This window comes from Eulemur rufifrons, chromosome 30 (assembly GCF_041146395.1).
Source record: "Eulemur rufifrons isolate Redbay chromosome 30, OSU_ERuf_1, whole genome shotgun sequence".
Taxonomy (NCBI): Eukaryota; Metazoa; Chordata; class Mammalia; order Primates; family Lemuridae; genus Eulemur; species Eulemur rufifrons.
Genome location: NC_091012.1, coordinates 61843860 through 61871034, shown reverse-complemented (window position 1 = coordinate 61871034; position 27175 = coordinate 61843860). Strand labels below are relative to the sequence as shown.

Genomic DNA, 27175 nt, shown 5'->3' with positions numbered 1-27175 from the left:
AGATTGGGAGAAGTTTGTGTTTTTTTCTTTTAATGGCTCTTTTGGCTCAGTGCCCTTTTCCATCTATTTTAGGTGTACTGGTGAAATGATATATGAAGGGGCCAGTTCTGTTCATTTGCCTGGAAAGGAAAACTGGCTTAAAAACCTTTTTTCCTAATTTTATTATTTTAAATAATGGTGGTATATCATGTCATTAGAGTATTAAGGAAATCAAATGGATACTTACCAGATAGTCCTCCCAATAAAGGGAGAAAATTAATTTAAATGCATGAATACTTTTTAACTATACCAGAGATTAGATTTTGGGAGAATGTTGGACATGATCTCTGGGAAGGTAACAGTACATCAGGTAGTTTTGTTAGATTCAAGAGCATAAGGGACCTGTGCTAAATTTCCTGAGTAGAACTTTAGCAATGAGGAAAGAACAAGACCCTAAATTGCTACATAGAATTTCCATAGATGGATGGGCCGTTCAACTGAATTTCCTGTGTGTAATGACACAGCAAGATCAAGAGCAGCAGAATGATTCTACTGGGTACCCAGTAGTGCAAAAGAAGTAGCAGAGAGGTCTGAAAGAGACAAGTGGGTGGAATTGAGCACTAACTCAGCAGCAATCCATGCAGACTATTGGCATGGGTCATCTCAGTGAATTTCAGTTTGGACTAAACTGTCCCACTCCAGAACACATTGAAACTACTTAAGCTCTCCAAAATTTAGGCACAATCTTGTGAAAATGAAGTGGGAATGCCAACGGACTGAGATTAAATTTCAGCCATGTTATGGAAGTAGGTGCTTTGGAATAGAAATTAAGTTGAACCAGAGAAAAGTTACATTTCTTGCTTTTGAGTTTACCTGGGATTAGGTGCTGGGTTTTTTGCACACCATACTTGCTGAGAGATGGCAGTTTTAATAAAGATTTTTGTCAGGTTAAAAGAAGTTACTTAAATCAGAATTCCTTTGAAATAATTTAGTATTAGCTGGGACTATTCTACAATAGTATGACAGTTTATAAAAGTGTGCTTATATATAGTTTATGCTTAGAAAGCAGTCCAGTCTTTTGTTCCATTTCAACATCTGTAAAGTGAGAAGGTAAACTGCTTTCTAAATTTTCAGGATTTTGAATTTGCAGCACTTTGTACTTCGTGTTTTCCAACATAGCTGAATTTATACTTTTTATGTGATTGGGTATTCTGGTACATGTGTATGTTAATATATGTACTAAATAAAAAATTTTATAGGATTATTCTTTAATCTGTACACTGTTATATATGAAAGTAAAGATACATAAAACACATATATGTATATATACTTATATATGTAATTTTACAAAGAGTTTTTTATTTTTTTTTATTTTTATTTTATTTTTTTTTTTTTGTTTTTAGTTAATGAAGTTTATTTTTAGAGCAGTTTTAGGTTCAGACCAAACTTTAACAAAAAATACAAAGTTCCCACATACCCCCATTTCCACAATGTACCCCACTATCAACATTCAGCACCAGAATGGTACACTTGTTACAATCAATGACGCTACACTGAGACATGATTATCACCCAGTCCATAGTTTACATTAGCTTTCACTCTTGACTGTAAACTTGATGGGTTTTTACAAACATATAATGGCGTGTATCAACCTTGCAGTATCATACAGAATATTTTCATTGCCCTAAAAATCCTTACAAAGAGTTTTTTATTCTTAAAAATTAAATTCTGTTCATTTTCAATAAATAATATATTCCCATAATTCAAAATAAATTAACATAAGAAAGTATACAATAAAAAAAATCACCTTCCCACCTATACCCATTGGTCACTGAGTTACACACACACTTTAACTCCCTTTGTTTATAAAGTAATAGCATATTGAACACATTTGTTTTTCACTTAATATACATTGTAGATATCCCATATCAGTATATACAGAACCTCCTCAATTTTTATAACTGCATTGTATTTCATTGTGTATGTAAACCATAATTTATTAAACCAGAGCCCTATTGATGGTCATTTAAGTAATTATCAATATTTTGCTGCTACAGACAGTACTGCTAAGATATATAACTTTGAATAGATATCTTTTTACCCATAAGGGATTAACTGTGTAAGATAAATTGCTGCAAGTGGTATTGCTAGATCAGAAGGTAATTGTATTTACATATTTTTATAGATATTGTCAAATTGCCCCCTCAAAATTGTATGATTACCCTAGATTCAGCAATAGACGAAATCTATTTTCCTGTAACATCACCAACACTATTATGAAAGTTTTGGATTTTTGCCAATCTGATAGATGAAAAAATGTACTTTTAATTTGCATTTTTTTTATGAGCAAGAATAAGCTTAAGCTTTTCATAGGTTTAAGAATCATTTGTCTTCTTTTCTGTGACATGTCTATTCATATCATTTGCCTATTTTCCTACTGGATTTTTGGTGTTTTCATATTTCAATGAGCTATTTATATATTAGGGAGATTAGCCTTTTTTCTGTAATTGCAGTTACTTTCCCCCAGTTTGTCATTTGTCTTTGCTGTGTGTGTGCATGTGTGTTTGTTTTTCAAAGATATTCTCCTTTATGGCTTGTGGATTTTGAGTAGGAAATGCCTTTCCCAGTATAAGATTATATAATAATTCTCATGCTTTCTTCCAGTATTTTAATGACTTCATGTTTCATATGTAAACATTTTACTCATGTGGATTTTATCTTGGTGTATGGTTTGTGATATAAGATCCACCTTTATTTTTTTTCAAGATGGTCTCATAAGGTGTGTCCCAACATCACTTTCCCCCACTGATTTGCAATGCCACTTTCATTATGTATCAAATTCACAAAAATATATAGATTTGTTTCTGAACTGTACATACTCTTCCAATGGTCTGCTTATTCAAATATGAGAACCAAGCCATTTTAATTATTGAGGACTAATGCTATATTTTTGTATCTGGAAGAGTTAGTGTCCCTTCATTGCTTTTTTTCAGAATTTTTCTCAATATTCTTGCTTATTTATTTTTACATATGAACTTGAGTCACCTCGTCTAGTTAAAAAATACTCATGTTATTTCTATTTTTATTGTATCAAATTTTAATTAAATTTGTTGAGAATTGACTTTTTAAATGTTGAGTTCTACTATGTAAGAACGTGGAATGCCTTTCCATTTGTTCAGGTCTTCCTTTGTGAACTTTAGAAGTGTTTTAAACTTTTCTTCTTGTGAATATTGTATATTTCTTGTTAAATTCATTACTAAATAGTTTATCTTTTTTGTTATTGTAAATTGAATATCTTCTTCAATTATGTCTTCTAACTGCTAGTTGTTGGTATAGGAAAGCTATAAATTTCTCAATATTAATTCTATACATAGTTATCTTACTGAATTATCTTATTGATTATAGTAATTTTTCATTTAATTATCTTGGGTTTTCCAGGAATACAATCATATCACTTGCAAATAGTGGTATTTTTACCCATTCTTTCAAATTTTTATACCTCTAATTTCTTTTTCTTAATTAACCATGTTGATTATTAGTACAACCAGTACAATATTAAGGCATTCTTGTCCTATTTCTGCCTTCAGTGGTGAGGCACAAAATTCTTTGAACAAAATGTTCTTTTAATTGTCTTAAAGTCAAATTTGATAACTTTAATCTCCTTAGAAATGCATCTGTTGTGGCAAGAGTAGATGATTAAACTTTTGTAAAAACAAGCTGTGGTAGGCAGAATAATGACCACCCCCAAAGATGTCCATGTCCTTATCCTGAGAATCTGTGTATATGTTAGTTTACATGGCAAAGCAAAATTAAGGTTGCAGATGGAATTCAAGTTGCTTAATCAGCTGACGTTAAACTAGGGAGATTATTCTGGATTATATGGGTGGGCCCAGTGTAGTCACAAAGGTCCTTTAAATGTGAAAGAGGGAGGCAGAAGAGTCACTGTCAGAGTGATGTGATGTGAAAAAAACTGATAAAGCCATTGCTGGCTTTGAAGATGGATGAGGGCCATGAGCCAAAGAATGCTAGTGGCTCTGGAAGCTGGAAAAGGAAAGGAAATAGATTCTCCCCTAGAACCTCCAGAAAGTAACACAGTTCTTCCACTGTGACCCCTGTCATACTTCTGACTTCCAGAACTGTAAGGTAATAAATTTATGTTGTTTTAAAACACCAAATTTGTGGTAATTTGTTACAGTAGCAGTAGAAAACTAATACACCAGATAACCCTTTCTCCAAATGAAACTTTATGTGGAAGCACCACATAAAACAGATGAAAATAGAGCTGCTGTCATTGAAGGAGGGCTATAACATAAACCTCGAAGAACCTCCAGTGGAAACTCCTGTGTTGTGAGTTCAGTGGCTTAGAAACCACTTGTGTAAATCAAAGTGTTCTAGTTTAATTAAAGCTATCTAAAGCCTCATGCAGTGGCCTAGTAACTATGTGTGCCACTGAAATTTCTTTCCCTTGAAGCAGAATGAGGTTTTTAAAATTCAGTTTTTAAAGAAAATAGTTAATACAAACTTAGTGAGGCAAGACTTCAAATTCTCAGCAATGCAGTTGTGACTAGAAATGGGTAAATAAATTAACACACATGTGAATAGCCTCTTTTGGATGGAGTTGACAGCAGAAGCTAGAAAGCAAAGTTCATGGTTCTTTCTCATTCCTTCTTAAGCTCTGCCCATAGAAAGTGCCTTACGAAACAAAGTAAAGGTTTAAAATTTGATAAAATTCAAGAACAGCACCTATTTGGGCTCAGAGATGATGCTATTTATTACCAGTATGGCAAGCAGATTGATATAATATGGAAACTGCCCAGATTTTCAGCTCTTATTTTATTTATGAATAAATGATTTGGAGAATATCTATACTGCTATTTCATCTTTGTTTTTTTGCATGATTCATAATTAACTTTACAGGTATAAAGTCTTATCTACATGTCAGCAGTTTCCTTCTCAGTAAATAAAGGCCTTTCTTATTTTTGGTCATAGAATTTACCTCAGTATCTTCAGTCTCAATAATAAATGCTTTTTCCTTGAGTGTGTAAGTTTCTCACTAACTTTCAAAAAGGTTCACAAAAATTTAAGTCTCTAATTTTATTATCAAAAATTCATTATGCAAAGGCCCTTTTTGAAGGAAAATAACTAATATATTGTATTTTTCAGGGTGATGATGGAATTCCAGGGCCACCAGGACCAAAAGGAATCAGAGTAAGAAACATTTGCTATATGTAAAATACTTTGTTGGTGGAAACAGATGAAAAGCAAATGAAGTATTGTGAGACAACTAGAGAAGACTCGTATTAAAATGCAGGGAGAAAAAGACAGTCTTTAAAAAGTTATATTTATATGTTGATTGGCCACTTGTCTATCTTCTTTTAAAAAGCTTCTGTTCATGTCTTTTGCCCACTTTTTAATGGGGTTGCTTGATTTGTTTCTTGCTAATTTTCTTGGGTTCTTTGTAGATTCTGGTTATTAGCCCTTTATCAGATATATACGTTGCAAATATTTTCTCCTATTCTATAGATTGTCTGTTTGTTCTGTTGATTATTTCTTTGGCTGTGTAGAAGTTTTTGATTTAATTAAGTCCCATTTATTTATTTTTGTTGTTGCTGTGGTTGCCTTTGTGGTCTTATTCATAAATTCTTTGCCTAGGCCGATATCTAGAAGAGTTCTTCCAACATTTTCTTCGTGTATCCTTATGGCTTCATGCCTTACATTTAAGTCTTTTATCCACCTTGCATTAATGTTTGTGAGTAGTGAGAGAGATGGATCCTGTTTCATTCTTCTGCATATGGCTATCCAATTTTCCAAACATCATTTATTGAATAGGGCTTCTTTTCCCCAGTGTATGTTGTTGTCTACTTTGTCAAAGATCAGTTGGCTCTATGTGGCTGGTTTTATATCTGAGTTTTCTCTTCTGTCCGACTGGTCTATATCTCTATTTTTGTGTCAATACCATGCTGTTTTCGTTACTATATCCTTGTAGTATAGTTTGAAGTCTAGTAAAGTGATGCCTCAGATTTGTTCCTTTTGCTTAAGATTGCTTTGGCTATTCGGGCTTTTTTCTGGTTCCAAACAAAGTGTAGAATTATTTTTTCTAGATTTGTGAAATATGACGTTGATATTTTGATAGGGATTGCATCGAATCTGTACAATGAACACTATCTGGGTGATGGGCACACTTACAACCATGACTCAAGCATTATAAAAGTGATCCATGTAACCAAAAATATTTGTATTCCCATAAATACTTTGAAATTTAAAAAAAAGTTATATTTAGAATTGGTATATGTCTACAATTACCCTCTCTTTAGTATTTTGATAGTTATTTTTATATAGCTAGATATCTATTCAAACTAATATAAGAGGATTTTAAAGTAGCTTATTGTTAAGAAATATGAAAGTGCTAAATTCTAAAAATTTGTCAGATCATTAAAAATGTATATCACATAGTTGGTTAAAACCAGAACTTTCCAACCAGTGTGGTCATCTCAGCCTTTTAGGGTTCAGTGAGCTGGCCACTTCACGCTGCATAACCTCCCAGTGTACCATGTATAAACAATTTTTTTGTGTGTATCTTGAAGAAAATATGTTTAGTTTAAGCTACTATGTTAAAGAAAAACTACTCTGGGAAGAATACAAGCATGATTTTTCAAGTTTTAAAGTTCTGAATATCAGAATGCATCCCAAAATTGAAATGCACATTTGGTATAATTTTTTCTTCAAAAGCTTTTAAGTCAATATACATCTTACAGTGTGTTTTAGAACTGAGAGGAAACTGTAGTTTAAAAATAGTACTGGCTTTTCAAAAATCATATTTAACTTTTTTGAGCCTCAGTTTCTTCATTTATTAAGTTAGAAAGTTAAATAGCACATTCTCCAAGGTCCAATTTATCTCTGAAATTCTATGTTCATGGATCAATGAGGCCCCTTAATTTGAATATAAAATACATGGGTGGTGATATAGCATGTTTATGTATGTGACAAAGACAACCAAACATTCTAATCTTTTGATCTTCAGAAATTTAGTAGATGTACAAATTTTACAAATGTTAAAAACATTCTGTTTGCTGTATATATACTTCTTAACAACATGTGGCTTACCTTATGTACTTCTTATGATTTGCTGCGGGTAGGGTACTAGAAAAGCAGGGAAGCAACTCAAAACACTTAGTTTATTTTAGTAGATATAATTCTTTGATTTTTCTCTAAGAAATGGATGTCAGGATACTATTAAAGCTCTTCGTAATAATCGTAACATACATAGCTATAGCTCTCATTAACTCTCTCTTAAGCACTATTGAGACTAAAAAGAACTGGTTATCAATTCCCATTTCCAGGTATCTGGGTTTGCTTGGATAGTCCATGTAGCTCAACTAGAACTTTAGAAGTGCTTGGGAATAGGTGGTCTAGTAGTTGTGTCCTCAGGTGTCAACTCACAGGCAATTCTTGAAAAATTTTTAAAAACTTATTATTGCAGAAAATTTTAAGCATATACAGAGGATATAGTACAATGAACCTCCCCCCACATACCCATCGCCCAGCTTTAAAAATTATCAATGTTTTAAACATTTTAACAATTTTGTTTAATCTGTACCCCACCACTTATTTTTTGGAACGTTTTGTAGTAAATCCCTCACATCATTCATTCCACCAGTGACTACTTCAGTATGCCTCTTTAACTGATAACCACATAACTACTAGACTATTATCACACTTTCAAAAGTTAGGAATAATTTTTCAATGTAGTTTAACCCTCAGTCTGTATTCAGATTTCCTCAATTGTCTCAAAGATGTCCTTTTACTATTATTAATAGTTCGTTCAAATCACGATCCAAGCAGTTCCATGTATTGCATTTGGTTGCTGTGTTTCTTAAGCCAATTTTATTATTCCATTGGAGAAACTGGGTCATTTGTGTTGTACTGCATTCCACATTCTGAACTTGGCTGATTGCTTCCTCGTGATGTCATTTAAATTGTCCCTCTGTCCCCTATATTTCCTGCAAATTGGATGTTGCCTTCGAAGGGGCACTAGGGAACTTTCTGGGGGTGTAGGAAGCTGTAAGCCTAAGAATTGTGTGTTTTACTGTATGTAAATCATACTGCAATAAAGTTTAAGCAAATGGAAAAAAGACTACTTTATAGGGTGTATTGTGTACCTTCTAATGAATTACATCATGAGGCATGAATATCTGGCTATCCCAGTTGTTGGATGCTAGGTTTGATCAGTGATCTCAGGTAATGTCAGCCTCATTCTACCATCAAAAATTTCCCCATCAACTTTCACCTAGTGGTTTGGCATCCATTGATGGTCATTATTTTATTCACAGTTGCAAGATAGTGATTTTTAAAATTCTATCAGTCTTTTATTTATAAATTAGAATTTTAATTTATCAGCTGGAATTCTAATGGCATAATGAGTTGCCACACCAGCAACTTTGAGTGGTGATCAAGGAAGGTTTTTTGATTTTTTTTTCATTGTAAACACGTGGAATTTGTGTGTTTCAATCAATTGTAGTCATTTGTTTTTGAAACCCAGATTGTCCCATCTTTGGTCTGTGAGAGCCCCTTCACATTGGCTCCCGTCCTGTGTCCTTTTGACAAAACTCCAGTGATCTTTGATGACTTCCTTGCTTTCTGGCATGACAAGCCCTTCCAGGCTCATCTTCTGCATTTCCTCTTTAGATATAAAATGAGCCATGTCTCTGAATCCAGGTTCTTTTTGGTGAAAACTGTGATTTAGATGCCGCAGTCTGTATGTTAGGTGTTTTCACTGGTACTGAATTTGTCATTGTTGCAGTGTCTTTTCAGTGGACAGAGTTAGGAAATGTGTATTTTTTAAGAGAAGAGATACCATGAGTTGATATTATTACTTTCGATTGAAATTTAAAATAAAAATGATTTTATATACTTATTATCTGCCCCCTTCATCTCTCTCTTTGTTAAGGCAAAAGTCTTGATACCTAATGACATTAATATAATTTCTTATTTGCTTTCTCCTACAATATGGCTGTAATAGCTTCAAAATAACAATTTATAAATTAAAAAATAATAATTTCAATTTTAATATTAATGATAGGATTCTTGAATGCCATTATTTCTTCGCTATTTTTTCCCTTTGAATTGACTGATTTCACTAAGGAATTACAGTCAAAATACCAATGTTTGAAAGACACTTGAAGTAATTCTTTTGTCTGTACAGTTTTTTTTTTTTTTTTTTTTTTTTTGTTGAGACAGAGTCTCACTTTGTTGCCCAGGCTAGAGTGAGTGCCGTGGCGTCAGCCTAGCTCACAGCAACCTCAGACTCCTCGGCTTAAGCGATCCTACTGCCTCAGCCTCCCGAGTAGCTGGGACTACAGGCATGCGCCACTATGCCCGGCTAATTTTTTCTATATAGATTTTTAGTTGTCCATATAATGTCTTTCTATTTTTAGTAGAGACGGGGTCTCGCTCAGGCTGGTCTCGAACTCCTGACCTTGAGCAATCCACCCGCCTCGGCCTCCCAGAGTGCTAGGATTACAGGCGTGAGCCACCGCGCCCGGCCTTTGTCTGTACAGTTATGTCAACAAATTGCAATACAGTTAGGTTCACTGGTTCCAGTTTATTTTCAATTTTTAATGATTTCCTTTTTAAACCCTTTTTAATTTTAATTTTTATTTATTTATAACATTTACGTGGTTCCATAAGACAAGTTATAGTCAGAGATGCTTTCCTTCCATCCTTGCCATTGCCCTACTCTCTTTTCTTTGTCCTTTTAGAGGTAATCAGTTGTATTACTTTTTCATTTATCTTTTCACTGCCTAGTATCACCACCCTTCTTATAAAAAGGTATCATATTAACAGACATAATGAATGCTATGAGCACCATCTGGGGGATGGACACACTTGAAGCTCTGACTCGGGGGGAAGGGGTGCAAGGGCAATATACGTAACCTAAACATTTGTACCCTCATAATAAGCTGAAATAAAAAAAGGTAGCACATTAGACACTTCTTCCACCTTGCTTCTTTTAACATTATTTTAGAGATCACTATGTATTTCAATGTGCAGAGGTCTTCCTCATTTTTTTTAAAAGCTGCATAGTTTTACTTAATGTGGATGTACCATAATTTATTTAATCATGTCCCTATTAGTAGACATTTGGGTTGTTTTAATCTTTAGGTATAACTATGGTTGTTTCTAAACTTTAGCTATGATAATGCTATAATCAGTAACTTTGAATGCCATATTTTGTTTCATAATTTCTAGAATATCTTTGGGATAGATTCTTAGAAGTGAGTTGCTAGGTCAAAGGCAAATCCATGTGTAATTTTGCTAGATATTTCCAAATTTTCCTCCATAATGTTTGAATCTCCATTAGCAGTATATGAGAGTACATTTTCTCCATAGCCTCACCTACAGAGAATGTTGTCAAACTTGTATTTTTGCTAATCCTGACAGGGAAATTTAATTGAAGAATATTTGGTGTGATAACACTGATGTCCTCGGGGGCAATATATTTGCCACTTCCCCATCCTCTGCTGAATTCATTATTTATCAGAAACCTGGGAGAACTTTATCTGTTAGAAGAGACATTTCATCCACTAATTTGCCTGCTACTAAGTGCAATGAAGACAATGCTCCCTCAAATAGGAGTTTCTTTTATAATTTTCTATAAAAGAGACTTAAACACATATAAGAGATTTTTTTCTAATGTTTAAAAGAACAATTAGTAGTAATAATCAATGGGACGCATTTGTCCATTTCTATTCTAAAAATAATTTTCATACTACCCTTAGGTAGGATATTATTTTATTGTTATTGGTTGACACTTGGTTCAAGAATTTATTTCTTCTTACAGGGTCCTCCTGGACTTCCTGGATTTCCAGGGACACCAGGTCTTCCTGTAAGTACGATTCACTTTTTATTTTAAAATCCCTTAAAAAGTAATCTAATAAATATTATACACATGTTGTGTCCCTTTTCAAAGGGAATGCCAGGCCACGATGGGGCCCCAGGACCTCAAGGTATCCCTGGATGCAATGGAACCAAGGTGAGATTTCTTCAACTTAATCTTAGGTGATATGCTTGATAATAATAAACTTAAAAATCTAAAGAAATCACTATGAATGGTGAAGAAGAGATATAGTGGCTTTGTGTCTAGGACATACATAGGATATGTTCTCACTTAACGTTTTCAGTATATTGAAGCATTAGCAATTTTCTTAGGTATGTATAATAAGCTGGGATATTGCATAGTGTTGAAGATTATTTACCAAGTCCTTTTGTGGCTTTGGTGTAAACTAGGATAAGAGTTATAAAGGAATTAGGATATATATGTTTCAAATATTATATCAGTTGTTGAGAGTAATAGTTGTGAATGTCATTCATTAGCTTTGCCTTTTTAAAAATCCAGATACAATTTAAGTTTTCAAGTATTTCATGTTTTTAAATTTTTTCAACTTGTCTAATGGCTTCCTTAAGAAAAATCCTAAAAATCTATACACAGCATATATATATATATATGTACAGCACATCAATTTTTACTATAAACTTATGAAATCTGAAACTGTTCTCCATCAGCGAAAATGATGCATTTAACAATTTTTTAAAAGACCACAACTTTATACATGTCAAACATTTTTTCCTGATCCACTTATCTGTAGTCAACTCTTTGGGTTTAAAATAAAGTAATAGATAGCAAGAAAAAAAAATAAGGAAAATTTGCTCTTCTTGCAAGCTTACGTATTATAGCCTCTGTTCTTACTCTCTCACTTTTTCTCCTTTTCCTTTAGGTTAATGCAATATATTATTATTGTCTGTATATCCTTTTGGCATTTTCCATTTTGCACATAATATTCTATAAAAATATTCAAAAACTACCCTAGATCTTTCTTTCTAACTAATGGCATGTGTCAGATTTCATGTTGGAGTATATATTTAAAATAACTTTAATAAATGATTTTGCATTATAATGGCTATGTTTTATGATAATTACTGTACTATATACTTGAGGACAATTTGTCTTATCTCTCATTTCTCCAGATCAATGTGATCCTTATAAATAATAATAATTATTGTTATTTTTAAAAATTTTGGATTTGTGAGGTTTAATTGTGTTCTTCATTTCAGCTGGTGCAACCTTACAGTGTTAGGGCCTATGTGGAGTTAATTTGCGTGACACATTATGTGTTAAAGAGGACTATATTTTTGTGCCAGTTCTGGTTATTTATTTGTCTTTTGCCAGCATGCTTTAAGCAACAAACCGCTAGCTAAAAGTTTTAAATTTGAAGGCCAAATGTTTCTATTAGTATGCTATATGATTAAAGGGATCATATCTTTTCCTGTTTGTAAAACAGCACCTTAGCAAATCTAATAATTGATTTGTGTTTCAGGCCCCCAGTTATGTGAGCAACAAATTCTAAACAAATTAAATGGATTTATTATGCATACTTTCAGGCTGAATAGTTTTCTTATATTTCTTACTATGTAAGTAAAAGAATGAACCCTAGAGTTGGAACCATAATGTATGGGTTCTTTTTTTCTTTCTCCTAAACTTGATGTACAGGCCACTTCCTTTTTCTCTGAGCCTACTTTTTCTGTGTGTAGAAAGTGGTAGAGAGAGGGGTATTAGACAATAATTCAAATACACACAACTGTAGTAATTTTAGTCTTTCAAACCTTCTGATGAAGTTTCTAGGGTTACTATGGCATATAGGTATTTGAAAGGAGGTTGCTTTGGGGTTCTTCTGTGGCAATTTTAGCTCTTGTTTTCTAAACCAAATGTCCATATTAGTACTTTACAATAAGGAGTGAGAAAAATTGGGTGCCTAGAGAACATAATGACCTGCAATTGCTAGAACTATTGCTGTTATTGTCCTCTTGGTGATATTAATGGCCTTCTTTCTTACCATCTTTTCCTCTTTAAAAAAATAATTTGAAATAGTTTACAATAAAAGAAAAATGCAATAGGGCAGTTAAAATAAGAATCTGTATAGCATATAGATAGGAAATTGGGCCAAATTATTAACTATTAAATGTGATTGTCTCGAAATGGATTTGTCAGAAGAAAATGACTGGAGTAGATTTTTTTTTCTTTATTTATGATTGGGATGGATGAGTAGGGATAAAAAGTATCTTAGAAGGTGGAATTGATACGGATAGTTGATATTGAAGTAATTGGAAAGTGAAGGCTAATGAATTTTTGGTAATCTGGCATGTTTCAAAATGGCTTCCACAGAAATATTTTCAATAAGTCATTGTTTGTTGGTATAGTTATTCTTTGTTTCTTGTTTCCTCCATGTTCTTTATTTTTAACTACTTCTAGGGAGAACGTGGATTTCCAGGCAGTCCCGGTTTTCCTGGTTTGCAGGGTCCTCCAGTAAGTCATAAAATTTGGGATTATAATGAACACAGGAATTAACAGAAGCAGAAATGTAGAGAGTGAGCTCAATGCATTCATGTGGAACAATGTAGTAAATTTTAAAGTAGTAAAGTAGAGCAAGAATTTTTTAAAAAGGAAGTTGGTAATATAGCTCTCTGTTGGGCAAAAACAAAGATTCTTTGATATTTAATATAAATGTCATCTGTAAGTATCCTAAGATATATTATTCTCAGAAATGACCCTATGGCAGTCTGTTTGCTTTATACTCTATTTAGAAAGTATTGTGTTCTTTGCTTGTTTTCCTCTCATATATATAAAATAATCCCTTTTCTTTTTAATAATAGGGACCTCCTGGGATCCCAGGTATGAAGGTAAGCATCTCATGCTGGAAAGAGAAACATTTTGAATAAAATATTTGGAAAGCCTGCAAGTTCAAAAGGATAATGACTTGGACTTTTGTCTTAAAATGGATGGTTCTAGAAGTTGTGCACGTATACACTTTCAAGCTCTCCTTAAGTAGCCTCCTCTTTTCCCGTGGCTTTAAGTGCCTTCTCTGTGTTGACACACTTGAAAATATGTATGTCAGAGCTTATTTTCTGACACTTTCAGTCTGTATCTTATTACACTTTGATACAGTTGACCACCTGCTCTCTCTAGTAGTAGTGTCACCCCTGGCTTCTGTGACACTACCTTTTCCTGATTTTTCTTCTGCATCTCTGGTTATTCTGTAGTCTTCTGTGTAAGCTCACTCTACTCTGTCCAGCAAGCATCAGGACTCTTTCTCCTCTTCTATGCCCAACAATATTACTAATGCCTATAGTATTGATTACTATCTAGTTACTGAATACTATGTCAGACATTTCTTCTGATTTAGGGGCACGTATTCAACAGCCTCCTTGACATCTCCACTCAAATATCTCCTCACATTCAAATTAACATGTTCCAATTTAACCTGCCCTCTCCAAAATAAACCTACTCCTTACTTTGACTCCCCGTATCTAAAATTTGCATCACTATGGATTATGTACACTTTTACATGAACTCAAAACCTGAGAGTTAGTATTTACATCTTCCAGTCTTTCACACACCTCCTCATTCCATTCTATCACTAAATACTATTAAATTTGCCTGTAAAATGTATCTTAAATTCATCCACTTTTTTCCATCTTCACTGTCACTACACTAACCATAATGTCTCATCTGGATTACTGCAATAGCCTGTTAACTAGTCTATTTTTCACTACTATCCCACCGCTACTTTCCTGCCTGATTTATTCTCTACAAAGCAATCAAAATTATTTTTTTAAATGTTAATCAATAATTTAATCTCCCTGCTTATAAACCTTCAAAGGCTTCCCACTATATATCTAAGGTAAAGTCTATGGCTTTAATACCTGCATGTTTTGGTCCCTGCATTTAGTTATTTGAATTTGCTAAACTCTTTGCTTTTGTTTTCCTTTGTACATATAATTTATACTGCCTAATGTTTTCCCCCCTGTCTTCACCGAGATGACAACTTATTACCCTTTAGGTCTCAACCTGAACGTTACCTTCACAGATTGTCTTTCTTTGACTACTGAAACTAATTTTCTGCACTATTTTTTTAAGAGATAGGATCTATTCTACGTTTAATTGACTCCACTATTTCTGTATCAGTTATGGTACCATGCTGTTTTTCTTCATAGCCCATGACAGAACATATTGTCATATTATTTTTTTTACATGTTATGGTCTGTATTTTTGCATTTTATTATTAGCTGCATGAGAACAGCAGCTTCATTACTGAGTTTATCTTCTTCATTACTCAGTATCCAAACCTAACATAATTCTTGGCAAATACTTAATGTTTAATAAATATTTTTAAATGAATAATTAACTGAAGGTACCACAGTCTTTTAATAAATCTACCATACTTCAGTATACTCTGGTCACTGCCTCATTTTCCTTTAAAAGGTAAGTTTATTCATTTTAATTACTGGGATAGCCTAATCTTTCAGTACATTTATGTGACAAATTGAATCCTCAGATCTTTTTTTTTTTTTGTGCTCCTGCTGGTTTTAATGTATAATAACTGTGAATTACAACTTCCACTGATGATTTCTTTTAGGGGGAACCAGGTAGTATAATTATGTCATCACTGCCAGGACCAAAGGGTAATCCGGGATATCCAGGTCCTCCTGGAATACAAGTAGGTATCCAGTGATTTTCTTCTTCACTGTGTTGATTCCATCAGAAGATCACAACAACTCCTCAACCTTTAGTACCCTCTGTTTTAGTCACAGAAATTATCATCTGAAGTTTGCTAGACAGTGCATATACCTTATACCTGAAAATAAAAGCAATCTAGACTAGGGAGAATTTTAAGAAGCTCTGCTTTATTCTTTTAGTTTTCTTTCCACTTTCCCTGGAAATTTTTGTTTGGGGGATTGGTGGCAGAAATAGGCTTCTATATTTTTATTCTCATGCTACGGGGAATAGTGGGTTCCTCTGTAAATGGTCTGATTGAAAATAGAAATTATTAGTGTCCCATATAAGATTATAATTTAAATTATATTATAATTACATTAAAGTTATAACACTGTATTATAATTATATTTAAGTTATAACACTATCAATTATGCATAACATATGAACACATTTTGAGGGCTGAAAGAATACAGTTTATGCATGGTGCACATCAAATGTAATCTTAAGAAAAAAATTATATTAGCCTACAGATAACATGTATAACATGTATAGAGACAGCAGTGACTTCTGTATATTCATAGATCAGGAGGTCAATTTCTTGGGGTTTATATTTCATAAGAATTGAATCCTTTTCCAAAAATAAAAATCAGTATTTTCTGGTATCTGATCACTAAGATACAGTGTTTGGGACTTTTCATTATTTCATTAAATACCTTCTCATTCTTTATTCGACATCATCTATCCATATTCTCTCTTAAATTCACTCAATCTTGCCCTTTATATTTTATAAATTGTTATGATATAATATTTGAAAATATAACAGAACACCTGCAAAATACATGTACATTATGAAGCATAACTATAAAACAAACAACTGTGACCCAAACACAGCATTTTTTTTTTTTTTTGAGACAGAGTCTCACTCTGTTGCCCAGGCTAGAGTGAGTGCCGTGGCGTTAGCCTAGCTCACAGCAACCTCAAACTCCTGAGCTCAAGCGATCCTCCTGCCTCAGCCTCCCGAGTAGCTGGGACTACAGGCATGCGCCACTATGCCCGGCTAATTTTTCTATATATTTTTAGTTGTCCATATAATTTCTTTCTATTTTTTTTTAGTAGAGATGGGGTCTCACTCTTGCTCAGGCTGGTCTCGAACTCCTGAGCTCAAATGATCCGCCCACCTCGGCCTCCCAGAGTGCTAGGATTACAGGCGTGAGTCACCGCGCCCGGCCCAAACACAGCATTTAAGAACTAGAATATTAAGGTTGGGTATGGTGGCTCATGCCTGTAATCCCAGCACTTTGGGATGCCAAGGCAGGAGGATCACTTGAGTGCAGGAACTGGAGGTTGCAGTGAGCTATTATTGGGCCACTCCAGCCTGGGTAATATAGCAAGACCTGGTCTCTAGGGAAAAAAAAAACAGAACTCTAGAACATTATAAATAATTTTAAATCAACCTGTGTGTTCTTCCTCAGTCACATCCTTCTGCATTCTCTCCATATAACTACCATCTTGAGTTTTCCATTGTTTCTTAAAAATAGCTTTTTTACATATGCATATATTTCTAAACAACAGAATATTTGGTTTTGTTTTATAAAAATTAATGAAATATTTATGTTGTTTTCTGCAACTTACTGTTTCTACTTTACATGCTAAGATTCATCCAAATTATCGTATGTGGCTATAGTTCACTCAGTTTCACTGCCATGTAACTTGCTGTTTGTGAATATACTACAATTTTGTTTTTTATGTTTAAAATAAAAACTATACTGTTTATTTAGTTCATTGCCATTTTCATGTATACAAGGCCTTTTTGACATTAGCCCAGCTAAAAATATTAATAATGACAATGTAAACTGTTTTATCATGGGAAAGTCAATCTGATGGAAAGGTAATCTATTCAGTGCCAATACCCAAGAGATAAAAACACTTGCCCTTTATGGCTAATTTACATTTATTGCTTGAAATAGATGTTGTACACTGGTATTTTATTGTTCATTTTCTTGACCTTTCAGCAGTGTCTTGGATGACTGCCACATTATTTTTCCTCTTATCCTGCTTATTTGTATTTTTTTTTGTATTTTCCTCTAATTTACTTATTTAATTTTTTTTTTAAATTTCAGAATATTATGGGGGTACAAACATTTTGGTTACATGTAATGCCTTTGCCTCTCTCAATCCATAGCTATAAGTGTGCCCAATCCCCATACAGTGCATTCCACACTCATTAGTTGTGAGTTTACCCACCCCCATCAAACCCCTCCCACCTTACGGGCACCTGATGAATATTACTTTCATGTGAGCACCTTAGTGTTGATCAGTTAGTACCAATTTGATCACGAATATATGTAGTGCTTGTTTTTTCTTTCTTGTGATACTTCATTTTGAAGGATGAGTTCCAGCTTTATATCCAGGATAATATAAGAGATGCTAGTTCACCATTGTTTTTTTGTATTTGAGTAGTATTCCATGGTATACATATACCACATTTTATTAATACACTCATGGACTGATGAGCACTTGGGTTGTTTCCACATCTTTGCAGCTGTGAATTGTGCTGCCATAAACATTAGAGTACAGATGTTTTTATTACAGAATGTATTTTTTCCTTTGGGTAAATGCAGCAGAATCAATATTTTAAAATGTCCATACTACCTAAAGTGACCTATAGAATTAATGCAATCCCTATCAAAATACCATCATCATTCTTTACAGATCTAGAAAAAATAATTCTACACTTCATATGAAACCAGAGAAGACTTTGTATAGCCAAAGCAATCTTAAGCAAAATGAACAAATTGGGAGGCAACAGTCTACCAGACTTCAAGCTTGACTATAAGGCTATTGTAACCAAAACAGCATGGTACTGGCACAAGAACAGAGATATAGACCTTTGGAACAGGACTGAGAACCCAGATATAAAACCATCCTCATATAGCCATCTAATCTTTGACAAAGCAGACAGAAATATACATTGGGGAAAAGAATCTCTATTCAATAAATGGTGCTGGGAAAACTGTATAAGCACATGCAGAAGATTGAAACTGGATCCCCACCTCTCACCTCTCACAAAAATCAGCTGAAGATGGATAACAAATTTAAACCTAAGGCGTGAAACTATAAGAATTCTAGAAGAAAATGTTGGGAAAGCTCTTATAGACATTGGCCTAGGCAAAGAATTTATGAAGAAGACCCCAAAGGCAATCACAGCAACAACAAAAATAAATAAATGGGACCTGATCAAATTAAAAACCTTCTGCATAGCCAAGAAAACTATCACAAGAGCAAACAGACAACCTACAGAATGAGAGAAAATATTCGCATGCTACGCATCCAGTAAAGGGCTGATAACTAGAATCTATATAGAACTTAAGAAAATTAACAAGAAAAAAATCAAGCAACCCCATCAAAAAGTGGACAAAAGACAGAAACTGAAACTTTTCAAAAGAAGACAGAATAATGGCCAGAAAACATATAAAAAAGTGCTCAATGTCTCTAATCATCAGGGAAATGCAAATCAAAACCACAATGAGTTATCACCTAACTCTAGTGAGAATGGCCTTTATCAAAAAGTCCCAAAGTAGCAAATGCTGGCTTAGATGTGGAGGGATAGAAACACTCTTACACTGTTGGTGTGACTGCAAATTAGAACCCCTGTGGCAAGTAATTTGGAGATACCTCAAAGAACTAAAAATAGAAATACCATTTGATCCAGCAATCCCACTACTAGGCATCTACCCAAAGGAAAAAAAGACAATCTATAATTTTGTTTCATTACAAAACAATTCAGCATTTATATCTAGGTACAAACTTTCTAGATTGCAGGCCATTGAAATTTTCAATTTTTAAGATGACAAATTATGTTCCATAACCCTTATATCATTCCCATATCATTTATCTCAGTTATTCTCATTTCTCTGTCTGTAATCTTATCTATTTTAAAATTAGAAAAGCTACTTTGCAAGTAGTAGCCTTTTCCTTCCCTTTTCTAATGTAAAAGCCCCACTAAATGCCCAACTTTATTACTTTATTTTGTAAATTTTTCTAATTATGTGTTTGTCCTACATTTGTTATCTACCACTGTGAAACATAAGCTTTCTAAAAGCTGCCTTTTGACTTTGTTTATAGTTACTTAATCCTTTTAGCCTTATACAATTTTAAATTTCCCTCATTGTAGAATTATAGAATTGTAGAACAGAATTCCAGCAACAATTTAAGTTTAAATTTTTCCATTTAGTTCTTTTTAAGCTACAGTGAGGGGCTTATTTTTTTTCATCTTTTTCTTTATTCCCTTTATAACAGGGCCCACCTGGTCCCACTGGTATACCAGGGCCAATTGGTCCTCCAGGACCACCAGGTTTGATGGTAAGCTCCCTTTTATAATTTCGTTTCCCCTCATTTTCTTTCTGACTTATTTCACAATTATTAATATTATTTATAATGCTTGAAAGTATAATGTATTTTCAATATTCATAGTCTATAATTTTCTTATTTAAGGGTGATTTTACAATGTTATGATGCACAATATGCATTCTAAGTAATAGCTCCATTTTATAGATTGAAAAAAGGAGATACATAAAAAGAAAGATTTAAAATAAAGTATTTTGTTTGTTGCCTCTTGATGGTTTCAGTGTTGAAGTCAATTCTAGCCATCTCAGGAAATCTTCTAAGGCAGTTTTCCAGTCACTTGATTAAACATGTTTCTTTAAACTGCATTTTTTTTTTTGTTTAAGAAGAACAAAAACAGGGCTTCACACTAAAAATGGCTCTCCTTTCTTAGGGGTCTAGGGCGAAATAGTAGGCTTGGTGATGGGACTGATCACTTTGCAATGGGTGATAGGTTTGTATACCTCAAGAGAGAAGCAAAAACTTCTGAATATACTGAATGTTCAGCCAGTTCTGTTACTTTAATACCTCTATGGTCACTCTTAATTTCTACTCTAATAAATTCTAAGTATTTTTATCTCTGACTTACTTAGATTTCATTCAAGTCATGTTTTGGACTTGGAACTTTGCTGTTGCTGTCTTAAAAAGGCAAGAAAATTGCATTTCAGTCAAAGTAATTTCTCATGTGCCACTCTATCTCTCATCTACCATATATTTAAGTGACAGTTTTGATTATACCTCTACAGATTGTACATTTTTGTTTGTGACAATTGGTCCTCTACTCTTGAATGAAGGAAATAAAGTTTGGTAAATACTAGAAGAATCTACCAAAAAAGATTGTGATTTCTGCTTTCCTGTCATTCTATGGGCGAGAATTAGAAAACCCTTTCATTTAGTTTGTTTTAGTTCTAGATCTGCAAAGCATGAGACTCTGGACTATGACACTTTTTCTTAACTCTATTGTTACAACATTGATGTACTTTGGCTATGTTGTTACACCTTGAATTTCTTTAACTCTTGTGGCCACTTAACTGATTCACTCTATACTTCTAAATGTTCTTTCAATTAACCCTAATTCAACAGGTGAAGCAAAATCTCGGAAATGCTACCAAAGTACAGTATGTAAATAAATAGGTCCATTGAGATTAGGAGGCAATAAACTTGGGCAGACAAATGCCTATTTAATTTTTCAAACCTTGAAACATTCTCAAATACACAAAGTCAGATTGCATAAAAATAAAACTGGATTTAAAAAATAAACACATGCTTCTTAGAGGAGAGTTAATTTTTTTCTGGTACATAAATTTACCCATAATTATGATTTGAAAAATTTGATACTTTTGATGAGGTTTACTTTTTAATTGATTTTTGGCACTGGTGCTACCCCTATACCTCTACCCATCCTAAGTTTCTTCTGTCCATTCTCGTCCTGTCACCATAAGTCTCCACATTCAGCTTCTTTGTTTTAATCAATTTAAATGTGTGTCTCTGACTAAAAAAATGAGAAAAAAAAGAGAAAAAATATTATTTTGAAGGGCTTTTTCATTCCTCACTTTATATGAAACCAAATAATTTTTAAAATAAACTTATTAATATAACATTTTTTTCCTTTTCTATGTCTTCTATTCCTAGGGCCCTCCTGGTCCACCAGGACTTCCAGGACCAAAGGTAATTTCGTTTTTCTTTACATATTTTATTTGGTGTGGATTATTTTTTTTATTGTCAATAAAATTTTAAATTGAAACTTCTCTCTTTAGGGGAATATGGGCTTAAATTTCCAGGGACCCAAGGGTGAGAAGGTGAGTGAAGAGAGTTGGTTATTCAACATTCAGATTTCTCCTTTTATAGTCATTTGAACAATTTCCTTCTCTTGCTTCTTGCAGTTGACTTAACTTACATTTTATATTATTGTCTGTGACAGATTATGAAATATCACTGTCTTATTTTATTTTGCAAACAGGGTGAGCAAGGTCTTCAGGGCCCACCTGGGCCACCTGGGCAGATCAGTGAACAGAAAAGACCAATTGATGTAGAGTTTCAGAAAGGAGATCAGGTGAGTAAGTAGGAAGGAAATCAATGGAAATCTTTCTATGGATATGTTAATTAGCTTGATTGTGGTAGTCACTTCGCAACGTGTATATATATATCAAAACATCATGTTGTATACCTTAAATATGTACAATTTTTATTTGACAATTATACCTCAATAAAGCTGGAAAAAAAATAAGCTAAAAATAATCTTGCCATGTAAATAACATTCCATGAAAATGCAGTATAAGCTGGATTATCATTATATATGAAGGTATTTTAAAAATAACAAGGATTTGAGATAATTAAATTTTTAGAAATAATTTTATTGATATATAATTTACATACCAGGCAATTCACCCATTTAAAGTATAGAATTCAATTTTTTTAGTATATTCACAGGGAAGTGAAACCATCAGCACAATCTAATTTTAGAAAATTCTTACTAGGTTCGCCCCAGAACTCCATACCTATTAGTGCCACTCCCTATTTCTCCCCAAATTCTCCAGCCTGAGACAACACTAATTTACTTATTGGCTCTGTAGATTTGTTTATTCTGGATATTTCATATAAATGGAATCATGTAATATGTGGTCTTCTTTTGCTGGCTTCTTTTACTTATCATAATGTTTTGAAGTTCAACCATTTTGTAGGATGTATTAGTACATCATTCCTTTTTATGGCTAAATAATATTCCATTCTGTGGATAGTCCATATTTTGTTTACCCATTTATCCATCAGTTGATGGACATTTGTGTTGTTTCCATTTTTGGCTATTTGAATAATACATTCATGTATAAAGTTAGGTCATGGTAAGATAAATTGTCATTGTCTTAGATGACTGTGCTATCTACATTTCACTGATATAAAAAGAGAAATATGATGTTACTCTAAAATCTTTGTTGTGTTTAGAAATAGTTATGTGATACCTTGCTTTTACAACAGTAGATGAAAGGATCAAATATGTTTTTATAGCCTACTGGCCCACCCTTAAACAAACAGGTGGTGTGCATTTTTGCTTTCCTTAAATGCTATAATAATAAGAAAGTTTAGAATAAACAGCTATATTGAAATTCTTTTTTTATTTTAAATATCTCATCATTTTTACTGCTATCAAAATTATAAGCCTATTTGTTATAATATTTTGTTTTTTTTTATTTTTTTTATTTTTTTGTTTTTCAGCTCATTATGGGGGTACAAAAGTTCAGGCTATATATATTGCCCATGCTTCCCCATCCCCCCGAGTCTGAGCTTCAATTGTGTCCATTCCCTAGACAGTGCACATTGCACTCATCCCCCCCCACCCCATCCCCCCCATTCAGAACTTCAAGTGTGTCCATTCCCCAGGCAGTGCACATGGCACTCATCAAGTAGGTATACACCCATCCTTTCCACCCAGCCCCGACCTCTGTCCGATACCCAATTGCTGTTATTCCCAAATGTGCACTCAGGGAAACCAGTTTGCTGGTGAGTACATGTGGTGCTTATTTTTCCATTCTTGGGATACTTCACTTAATAGAATGGGTTCCAACTCTCTCCAGGAGAACCAAAGAGATGCCATATCGCCATTATTTCTAATAGCTGAGTAATATTCCATGGTATACATATACCACATTTTGCTAATCCAATCATGAATTGATGGGCATTTGGGTTGTTTCCACATCTTTGCGATTGTGAATTGTGCTGCTATAACCATTTGGGTGCAGGTGTCTTTTTTATAGAATGACTTTTGTTATTCTGGGGATTGCTGGATCGAATGGTAGGTCTACTTGAATCTGTTTAAGGTATCTCCACATTGCTTTCCACAGAGGTTGCACTAGTTTACAGTCCCACCAGCAGTGTATGAGTGTACCTGTCTCTCCACATCCACGCCAACATGTATAGTTTTGGGACTTTTTGATAAAGGCCATTCTCACTGGAGTTAAGTGATATCTCATTGTGGTTTTGATTTGCATTTCCCTGATGATTAGAGATGTTGAACACTTATGTTTCATATGTTTGTTAGCCATTTTTATATCTTCTTTTGAAAAATTTCTATTCATGTCCTTTGCCCACTGTTTGATAGGGTTGTTCGATTTTTTCTTACTGATTTTCCTGAGTTCTAAATAGATTCTTGTTATCAGTCCTTTTTCTGATGTGTAGTATGCGAAAATTTTTTCCCATTCTGTAGGTTGTCTGTTTACTCTCGTGACTGTTTCTTTGGCTGTGCAGAAGCTTTTTAATTTGATCAGGTCCCATTTATTTATTTTTGTTGTTGCTGTGATTGCCTTAGGGGTCTTCTTCATAAATTCTTTGCCTAGGCCAATGTCTGTAAGAGTCTTTCCTACATTTTCTTCTAGAATTCTAATAGTTTCTGACCTAAGGTTTAAGTCTGTTAACCACCATGATTTGATTTTTGTGAGAGGTGAGAGCTGTGTGTCCTGTTTTAGTCTTCTACATGTGGCTATCCAGTTTTCCCAGCACCATTTATTAAATAAGGCATCTTTTCCCCAGAGTATGTTTTTATCTGCTTTGTCAAAGATTAGATGGCTATATGAGGATGGTTTTATATTTGGAATTTCTGTTCTGTTCCACTGGTCTGTGTCCCTGCACTTGTGCCAATACCAGGCAGTTTTAAGAACCACAGCCTTGTAGTATAGTTTGAAGTCTGGCAAATTAATACCTCCCATTTTGTTTTTGTTGCTTAAGATTGCTTTTGCTAAACAGGGTCTTCTCTGGTTCCATACAAAGTGTAAAATTATTTTTTCTACATCTGTGAAAAATGATGTTGGTAATTCAATAGGGATTGCATTGAATCTGTAGATAACTTTGGGCAGTATAGATGTCTTAACAATGTTGATTCTACCGATCCATGAGCATGGTATGGTTTTCCACCTATTTACATGTTCTGTGATTTCCTTCCTCAGTGTTTCATAGTTCTCCCTATAGAGGTCCTTTACCTCCTTAGTTAAATATATTCCTAGGTATTTTATTTTTTTTTGTTGCTATTTTGAAGGGTATTGAGTCCTTAATTTGGTTCTCCGTTTGACTGTTATTGGCATATATGAATGCCTCTGATTTGTGTGCATTGATTTTGTATCCTGAGACTTTACTGAATTCATTGATCAGTTCCAGGAGTCTCTTGGTTGAAACCTTGGGGTTTTCTAGATATAACATCATATCATCAGCAAAGAGTGAGAGTTTGATCTCTTCTGTCCCTATTTGGACTCCCTTGATTCTGCTCTCTTGCCTGATAGCTCTTGCAAGGACTTCCAATACTATGTTGAAAAGTAATGGGGACAGTGGTCAGCCTTGTTTGGTTCCAGTTCGAAGTGGGAATGCTTTCAGATTTTCCCCATTCAGTATGATGTTGGCTGTGAGTTTGTCATATATGGCTTGTATCATTTTTAGATAGGCCCCGTCTATGCCTATTTTGTTAAGTGTTCTTATCATAAAAGGGTGCTGAATTTTGTCAAATGCTTTTTCTGCATCTATTGAGAGGATCATATGATCTTTATTTTTGCTTCTATTTTTGTGGTGAATTACATTTATAGATTTGCATATGTTAAACCATCCCTGTATCTCTTGGATGAAGCCCACTTGGTCGTGATGGATTATTTTTTTGATAAGCACTTGGATTTGATTTGCTAGAATTTTATTGAGAATTTTTGCATCTATATTCATAAGAGAAATTGGTCTGTAGTTCTCGGTTTTGGTTGCATCCTTTCCTTGTTTTGGTATCAGGATTATGTTGGCTTAGTAAAAAGTGTTGGGGAGAATCCCATCCTTCTCCATATTGAAGAATAGTTTATGTAGGATGGGCACCAGTTCTTCTTTGTAGGTATAGTAAAATTCAGGTGTGAACCCATCTGGTCCAGGGCTTTTCTTTTTGGGAAGGTTTTTTATTACTGTTTCGATTTCAGATCTAGATATCGGTCTATTCAGGAATTCTATTTCTTCCTGGTTGAGCCTGGGAAGGCTGTGTGTTTCTAAGAATTTGTCCATTTCCTCCAGGTTTTCTAATTTGTGTGCATAAAGATTTTTGTAGAATTCATAGATGATATCATGTATCTCTGTGGCATCAGTCGTGATTTCTCCTTTCATGTTCCTGATGGAGGTTATAAGAGTTTTTTCTTTTCTGCTCTTGGTTAGTCTAGCCAGAGGTGTGTCAATTTTGTTTATTTTTTCAAAGAACCAACTTTTTGTTTTATTAATCTCCCTCATGGTTTGTTTGTTTTCCTTTTCATTTAGTTCTGATTTAATCTTAATAATTTCTCTCCTTTTGCTGGGTTTGGGGTCAGTCTGTTCTTCCTTCTCCAGCTCTTTGAGTCTATTCATTAGATTGTCTATTTGTAAGTTTTCTGTCTTTTTGGTATAGGCATTTATGGAAATAAATTTTCCTCTCAGGACTGCTTTAGCTGTGCCCCACAGATTTTGATAAGTTGTATCTCCTTTGTCATTTAATTCAAAGAATCTTTTGATTTCTGACTTGATTTCTTCATTTATAAAATGATTGTTCAGGAGAAGGTTATTTAGCTTCCATGACTTTGAGTAGAAATGAGGATTTCTGTTAGGGTTCATATGACTTTGAGTAGAAATGAGGATTTCTGTTAGGGTTCATTGTTACTTTTATTCCACTGTGATCTGAGAAGATGCATGGTATAATTTCTATATTTTTAAATTTTTTAAGACATGCTTTATGTCCTAGGATATGGTCAATCTTGGAGAATGTCCCATGAGCTGAAGAGAAGAAAGTATATTCGGTGGTTTTTGGGTAGAATGTCCTGTAGATGTCAGTCAGGCCCATTTGTTCTAGCATTCTATTTAAGTCCATTATTTCTTTGTTTATTTTTTGTTTGGAGGATCTGTCCTGTTCTGTCAGCGGCGTGTTAAAATCTCTGGCTACTAAAGTGTTGTTATCTATCATTTGGTTCAGATAAAGTAGGGTTTGCTTTATGAATCTGGGTGCACCTAGGTTGGGTGCATATATATTAAGTATAGTTATGTCTTCTTGTTGAATTGTACCCTTCACCAGTATATAGTAACCATCTTTGTCTTTCATTACTTTTGTTGATTTAAAAACTAAGTTATCAGAGATTAAAACCACCACGCCAGCTTTGTTTTGAGTTCCATTTGCTTGAAATATTGATTTCCACCCTTTTATTTTCAGTCTAAATGCATCCTTGCAGGTTAGATGAGTTTCCTGAAGACAGCAGATACTTGGCTTATATTTTTTTTATCCATTGGGCCAGTCTA

General features: G+C 33.8%; 1 protein-coding gene across 2 annotated transcripts in view; it reads left to right on the top strand.

The window, feature by feature from the left end:
- Positions 1–27175, top strand: part of COL4A5 (collagen type IV alpha 5 chain) — a 229544-nt gene that overhangs the window by 94242 nt on the left and 108127 nt on the right. For both annotated transcript variants that reach the window (XM_069464364.1, XM_069464363.1), the window contains exons 4-13: positions 5143–5187; positions 10820–10864; positions 10949–11011; positions 13286–13339; positions 13687–13713; positions 15450–15530; positions 19829–19891; positions 21545–21580; positions 21670–21711; positions 21873–21965. In XM_069464364.1, the coding sequence (XP_069320465.1) occupies positions 5143–5187; positions 10820–10864; positions 10949–11011; positions 13286–13339; positions 13687–13713; positions 15450–15530; positions 19829–19891; positions 21545–21580; positions 21670–21711; positions 21873–21965 (549 nt within the window). The remainder of the gene's footprint in view (positions 1–5142; positions 5188–10819; positions 10865–10948; positions 11012–13285; positions 13340–13686; positions 13714–15449; positions 15531–19828; positions 19892–21544; positions 21581–21669; positions 21712–21872; positions 21966–27175) is intronic.